The sequence below is a fragment of the Geospiza fortis genome, unplaced genomic scaffold (assembly GCF_000277835.1).
Source record: "Geospiza fortis unplaced genomic scaffold, GeoFor_1.0 scaffold171, whole genome shotgun sequence".
NCBI classification, from domain to species: domain Eukaryota; kingdom Metazoa; phylum Chordata; class Aves; order Passeriformes; family Thraupidae; genus Geospiza; species Geospiza fortis.
Window position 1 is genome coordinate 852,847 of NW_005054313.1, and position 6,580 is coordinate 859,426.

The 6,580-nt window shown below is 55.1% G+C and overlaps 1 protein-coding gene across 1 annotated transcript in view; it reads right to left on the reverse strand.

Annotated features, from left to right (window-relative positions):
• Nucleotides 1-6,580, reverse strand: part of MFGE8 (milk fat globule-EGF factor 8 protein) — a gene marked incomplete at its 5' end in the record, with an annotated part of 11,295 nt that overhangs the window by 4,139 nt on the left and 576 nt on the right. Inside the window, 6 exons of the mRNA XM_005419716.2 lie at nucleotides 388-532; nucleotides 1,416-1,571; nucleotides 1,976-2,157; nucleotides 2,568-2,681; nucleotides 3,184-3,309; nucleotides 3,539-3,664. Of these exons, the coding sequence (XP_005419773.1) occupies nucleotides 388-532; nucleotides 1,416-1,571; nucleotides 1,976-2,157; nucleotides 2,568-2,681; nucleotides 3,184-3,309; nucleotides 3,539-3,664 (849 nt within the window). The remainder of the gene's footprint in view (nucleotides 1-387; nucleotides 533-1,415; nucleotides 1,572-1,975; nucleotides 2,158-2,567; nucleotides 2,682-3,183; nucleotides 3,310-3,538; nucleotides 3,665-6,580) is intronic.

Consider the following 6,580-nt stretch of genomic DNA (forward strand, 5'->3'; position numbering starts at 1 on the left):
GGCAGGAAGGCAGGAGGCACAGGGAAAGGGCTCAGGCTGATGATCCCTCACATTTCCCAGAGGACGTTGATCCTCTGCTGCTTTTCAAGCTCTCCAGCAGGAAAAGCAGCGGGTTCACAGCTCAGACAGGGAGGGGGCACAGTAAAAACTCCTGCCTTGGGAAGGTGCTAGCAGGGTGAGAATGCAGCTGGAGCTGGCTGAGCCGATGGGATTAATGCCTTGTGCTCCCCAAACGCACCCCAGGGTATTCCCAGGCACCAGCGTGAGGAAAAGCAAGCACTGACAAATCCCCTGTCCTGAGGGACTAGAAGCAGGCCAAGGGGTGATGCCCTGCCCCATGTCACCACCTGCCCTGCAGCCCCAGGAGGGGACAGCACTGGCATTTACCATTCATCTCACAGCCGATGAGCTCGAAGCGCAGCGTGCAGGCACGGCGGCACATCACAGGGTAGATGCGGATGAACTGGGCCGTGATGGGAGGGTTGAACATGTTGGTCCTCATGGTGCCATAGTCCACGTTCCCCTCAAAAACCTGCAACAGTGACCAGGGCTCAGTGCTCCATCTCTCACAGTCCCCTGCAGCAAATCCCTTGCACAGCAGACAGAGAGATCTTGGCACTGCCAATGGCAAAAGAGCACAGAGGGGGAAGCTGGGCTCTGGTTTTGTGCCCTGGAACAGTGCAGGACCTTAGAGGAGCTCCAACACTCTCAACAGAGCTTTGCAACATTCCCTGCTTCATCCTCACCCCCACAGAAGCCACACATGCAGCAACACCCACTCCCACTACCACAATGCTCCTCAAATCATGACAAGCAGAGAGGTGGTTCACTTCTTCCTTTTTAACATAATAAATAGAATCAAATTGCCTTTCATGCACTTTTTTCCACTGCTGCAGAAACAAGAGGAATTTTTATATTTTTTTTAAAGCAAAGCAGATACTCCCAACCATTCTCTGCTCAGAAAGCCAGCAGGAGACACTTGTCATAAAGAACTGCAAGTGGAGAGCACAGCAATCTACAAGTATTCCCACTTTGAGAGACACTGTCAGCTGGTGCTTGCTGCAGATACAATACCAAGCTACCCAAGCAGCTCAGTAGCACTCCCAGACCAAGCCCAGTTCCCACAGGATGTCAGTGATAAAGATACTATCTGAATGACCTAAATCAGGCAGCGCTGCTTCTTTGGTTATGCTTATTATGGTCAATTAAACAGAGGCAGGGGGTATTGCTTGGCACTGGAACCGCTTGTGCCATCTCCCTGCTAGCAGAGTTCCCATCGGTTCCCAACGCAGCTTTGCCCCGGGTGAAAAGCACTTTCCCACACACAGGGATGCAGCTCACAGCCACTCCAGCACCCACAGCACCGCTGGATGGGGGGAGCTGGGACATCCCCTGCACAGAGCATCACAGCCCACCTTGTCTACATCCTTTTTCTCATCCTTGAAGAAGGTGAACTCCCTCCCATCCAGGCTGTAGGCGACTTTGTAGGCGCGGACAAACTCCTGCTGCCCCACGCGGCGCGCACCCTGCGTGATGATCCCGCTCAGCCGCATCTTCCGCAGCAGGTTGGCCTGGGGGAGGGAGAAGAGGCTGAGTGGTGTGCAGTGAGGATGGCCTGCACAGTCCTTTCACCCACCAGGATCACCAGGGCTGGGTGGGAGGGTGGGCACAGGGACAAGGAAAGGGGCTGCCCATGGTGCTGGAACTCCCTTAGGGAGGAAGCCCTCCATCCCTCCAGCCTTGCATCCCAAGGTGGGCAGAGCAAGGGGGATCATCAGCCCATGTCCCACTTTCTTCCAATGGACTTGCCTCCTCCAGGCACATCCCAAGATACCCCTGGGTGGCAGCTTGATGCAGCAATTTAGCTCCACACTTGCCACCAGGAGCAGTGAAATGGCATAACACCAGCACTGCAAGACCAGCCATGGCTGCTGGGCTGCTCTCTGTGCTGGCATTCCAGTCCTGCTGCAGGTACCTGGATCCAGGGGCTCTTGTCATAGTTGCTGGAGGTCCAGGCGTTGACAATGCCGTGGTTGTTGAGGCGGGCGAGCTCTGGCCCCCAGCGCTGGAGGCCAAGGAACCCGTAATAGACAGAGGATGCTGAGAGCTGGGCATCAGAGATGGCTCCTCCTTCCATGCCCAGGAGAACAGCACAGCCTGGGGGCAGAGGGGAGATCAGGATCAAAGAGAGACAGTAACCATGGAACAGAACGAGGGGTCATTTGTTTCTTGTCTGGGGCAGAACAGGAGAGGGAGGCCAGCCCTAGGGTCTGGCTGTTCCCAAGGTGTCCTCTCCTCCTCATCCCTCAGCCAAAACCACACCATCCATCAGTCCCCCTCACAGCACAGAGGTCTGGAGGAGAAAGGACCTTCCTGGGACACTCCAGAGAGGAGAAATTCCTGAGGATGTTCCCTCCATTAGGACCAGGCCTGCTGGCATCAAGAATAGCCACAGCTGCCCTCCAAATCCCCTAAACCAGCTGGTGAGATCCCTCCTGGCAATGAGGGACAGACAGTAGGGAACAGGAGGGAGAGGGAATTCAGTACAGCTGGTGCCAAAGACTTACGGCTGTGGCAGGTCTTCCCCAGGAATGGAGAAGGACACTTGCAGGTGTAATCACCATCCAGGTCCAGGCAGGTGCCTCCATTTTTGCAAGGCTGGGAGGAGCACTCATTCTTGTCTGGGAGAGAGAGAGGAGGAGCTCAGAAAACCAAAACCAGTCCCAGAGAGAAGACCCCTCATTCAGTGCAACAAGAACAGGGGAAGGCATCCCCTGAACAAGGGCCATGGAAGGGTCCCTGAAGAGAGGGTGGCACAGGTTAAAGTTCTAACCCAAGGATCTCTCTATGCTGTGTCCCCACAGAGTGCAGCCATGCAGGTGAACCAGGACACACAGTCACATCAAGGCTGGGAGCCTGCATGGAGCAGGCTGAGCCTTGAGCCACCCCTTGTGTTATTAGTTCAGGCACGAAGTCCCCCCAGAGATGCAGAGCAAGGTTCAGACATAACCTGCCCCACACGATGGTCCTTCCCTCCACCCTGCAAGCTCCAAAACAGCCCATGATCCCTGTAAGCCTGGTGCCCCACACAGTCACAGCTGCTCACAGCCCCTGGTTGTCACCCAAGGGGTCCCCAAGCTGTCAGTGGACAAGCTTCCCCTGCCTGTCCCCCACTGTACTCACTGTTCTGGCAGTGCACCCCATCGTACCCCGCAGGGCACTTGCAGATGTAGTCAGTGAAGACGTCGCCCCGGTTTGGGACCAGCTGGCACTCACCATTGTTGTGGCAAGGATTGGGGTGGCAGGGCCCTGGGGAAGGGGAGAAACCACTGTAATATAGGCACAGGTGGAAAATAAGAGCATCCAGGGGGCATCCACTCCCCACAGACATTGCATTCCCACCAAGTCCATCCTGTCGCCATATCCCTACTCAGATCTGTGCTCTGTGTGTCCATCAGCCATCAGAAGGGCTGAACACCAGGGCCAGTGGTGCAGGGCCAGGACAAAGGCAGCACCTGGGAAAGGGTCAGCTCCTCACCTTTCTCTGTCTCATTGCAGTCAATCCCAACATAGCCCTCAGGGCAGATGCAGAAGAAGGGGGCCTCATTAATCCCAGTCAGGCAGGTGCCCCCATTCTGACAGTGGTTCACGTCACAGAAGTCACCTGGAAATAAAGCCAGGTGTCACTGCAAGCCATCCCTAAGGCAGCCATCCACCAGAGCCCCATGCACACGAACGCATCCCAGCCCAGCAGCAGGAACTGGTCTGCTGCAAACCCCACAGGGAAAGGAGCACCTGGCAGGGACAGGCTGCTGGACCTTGCATAAGGCTGCTGGCATTCAAAAGCAATGGTTGAGACTGGGAGCATAACCAGCAGCAAGGACCTGCCTTGTGCTGGCACATTAAAAAAGAGGTTGAACAGACACTATATGACAAAGTGAAGATGGGGGAAACCCAGGTTTTGGTGTATTAAATGTTTTTGTGAGTGGCCAGGCTGGGGCTTGCTCAGGCACGAGAAGGACAGAATGATTCGAGGGAATGGGGCTGGTGCTGTTGCTGGGATTTGCTAATGTAAGTTTGTACTTGTAAGAGCACCAAAAAGAAAAATCATTGTAGGGGGAGCTCGCATTCCTCAGTTCCCAGATGCTGGAGTCAGGCAGGGAGGAAGCACAAGGTCCATCTCTGCAGGACGCCTGCCAGACCTCCATCATTCTACAAGCAGGTCCCACAAGGCTGCCCTGGCTCACAGGCAGGTTTCCCCAGGGAGCTGGTGGGGCTGCACCATCTTCCCTGGCTGTTCATCCATCTCCAGCATGTGCCACGGTGTAGGGTTTTTGTGGCAAGGTGGTGGTGGCAGGGGACTGCAAAGGTGGCTCAGCAAGAAGACAACAGGAGCTGCTCCCATGCTGGAGACAGCCAGTCCCAGCCAATGCCAAAGGAGACCCTCTGCTGCTCAAAGCTGGTGCCCATCACCAGCACGGCTTCTGTGATAATGTATCCAAGATAAAGTAAAAAACACTGTGCAGCAGCAGTAGAAGAGGAGTGAGAAAAATCTGAGAGAAACAGCCCTGCAAACACCCCCGGCAGAGAATAAGGAGGGAACGAAAGTGATCCAGGAGCACAGATTCTACTGCAGCCCATGGAGAAGACCTGTCTCCCTGAAGCCTGTGGAGGACATGGGGCAGCAGACATCAACACTGCAGCCCACGGACAACTCCAGGCTGGAGCAGTCTCCTCCTCATGGGCTGTATCTCATGGAAAGGACCCACACCAGAGCAGTTAATGAATAACTGCAGCCCATGGGAAGGACCCACTCTGGATCTTTTCCTTCTTTTCCCCACCCTGTCCTGTTGAGGAGGGAAGTGAATGATGTCAACCCACTGCACCCTCCAACCTTCTACGCTCCATTGCAGGGCTGAATCAGATTGCAAAAGCTGGGCTGAAATTCCTCCCACCCTCAATTTATTCTGCCTAAAAGCTGCAAGGCAGCAACATTCCATAAACCTAGACCAGATTTTCACAGGACTGGTTGAAAGCCTTAGTAACTCCTCGTCAAACAGGACAGCACATCCCTTGATGCCAGGCATTTCTCTGCTACCCTGCAGAAGCCAGAACAAGGGCTGAACCCAGGTGGAGACCTAGGAATAACCCTTCACTACCTACATGACCTGGAGAAGGTGGAAGTTGATGAGCTGTGGGCTTGATGCCCAGACAACACCAAACAATGCAGTTCTCATTTGCCTAAGCTACTACTCAGTGAGCTCCTACTCATTAGTCCTTTAATAGCAGGACTCCTTCGAGTTAATCCTACTCTTCCTGGCACTCCACATGTGTAGGGTACACACTGGTGGCAGGCAGGCCAGCATCAGGTGGAGGTTTCCATAAGGATGCTGTAGCTCCCTTAGCCCAGCCTCAGGAGGCAGAAAAACTTGGGCACCAGTTCAAATCACTGCCTGTGCTGCCCAGCCTGCTCTGCATGACCTCATGCTCCACCAATGCGCTGCCATGAGCTACAGCATGGGAGGAGAGGGCTCCTGCTGATAGTGGGGATGCCTTTGCTCCACACCCCTCCACCCCTCCGCAGGTCTTGGGCACATCCATCCACCCCATCCCACGGATCTCTCCCAGCAGCCAGCCAAGGCCACACAGACTGAGCTACTTCTGTTCAACAGTGGGGCCTGGCTGCTCCCCCAGGCACACTGATGCTCCCCAGCATCAGTGCTGCCTACAGCACAGGAGTGTCTGGGGTGTGACATGGCAGCAAAGCAGCAAGGTCTCCTCACAGGGCTGGGGCAGGAGGGGTCCAAATTTTATACTTCAGTTATTGCAAGTAACTGGACTCCCTTTTGTCCCCTCCCAGGAGTAATCCCTTACAGAGTGGGTGTTGGTAGCCAGCCCCCTGCCTAGCAGTGAGGAACACAGGTCACTTTTTCCACTGTAGCAAGCAGTTTTGGATGCTCTTGTTTCTGGATTGTTTCAGGCCTGGTTTCAGAGCTGTTCAGCATCTCCATCCTCCACACACACATTTTTCTCCAGTCAAGGACAGAGCTGTCACAGGCTGAACACTCAGGAACCAAAGCAACAAAGATCAACCACTGCTTTTGGAAATGTTTGCTTATATGAACCCACAGGCTGGCTGGGAGGCAAAAATAACATCCTTCAAATACTGGGACAGCTCATCCCAGCGGGGCTGGGGGAAGTCAGGTCTCAGGAGGGTAAAAAGGGCACCTCAGCCATGCAGGGAGAGCAAGCATAAACAAGGCCTTTCTCACCCCCTCCTGCTGCCCTTTGTCCCTGACCTGGAGCCTCTACTTAGGCTTTGCTCCCCTTTTCCCTGGTCTCGTTCATCCCTTTTGGAGCCAAGCGCCCCAGGCATGACCCGCGGGGTTATGATGAAGCTGCTTCTCCCCAGGGTTGCCCTGGCCAGGCCAGCTGGGCGCGTACCAGGCGGTCCCAGGGACGCTGTTTACATTGCGAGCACGGTTATCTGAGCCTGAAAGCACAGGACAGCCCGGCTCAGAGACTCCCGCTTCGGGAGAAGGGGCAGGGCCGCGGACCCGCGATCCCCGCTCCGGCAGCA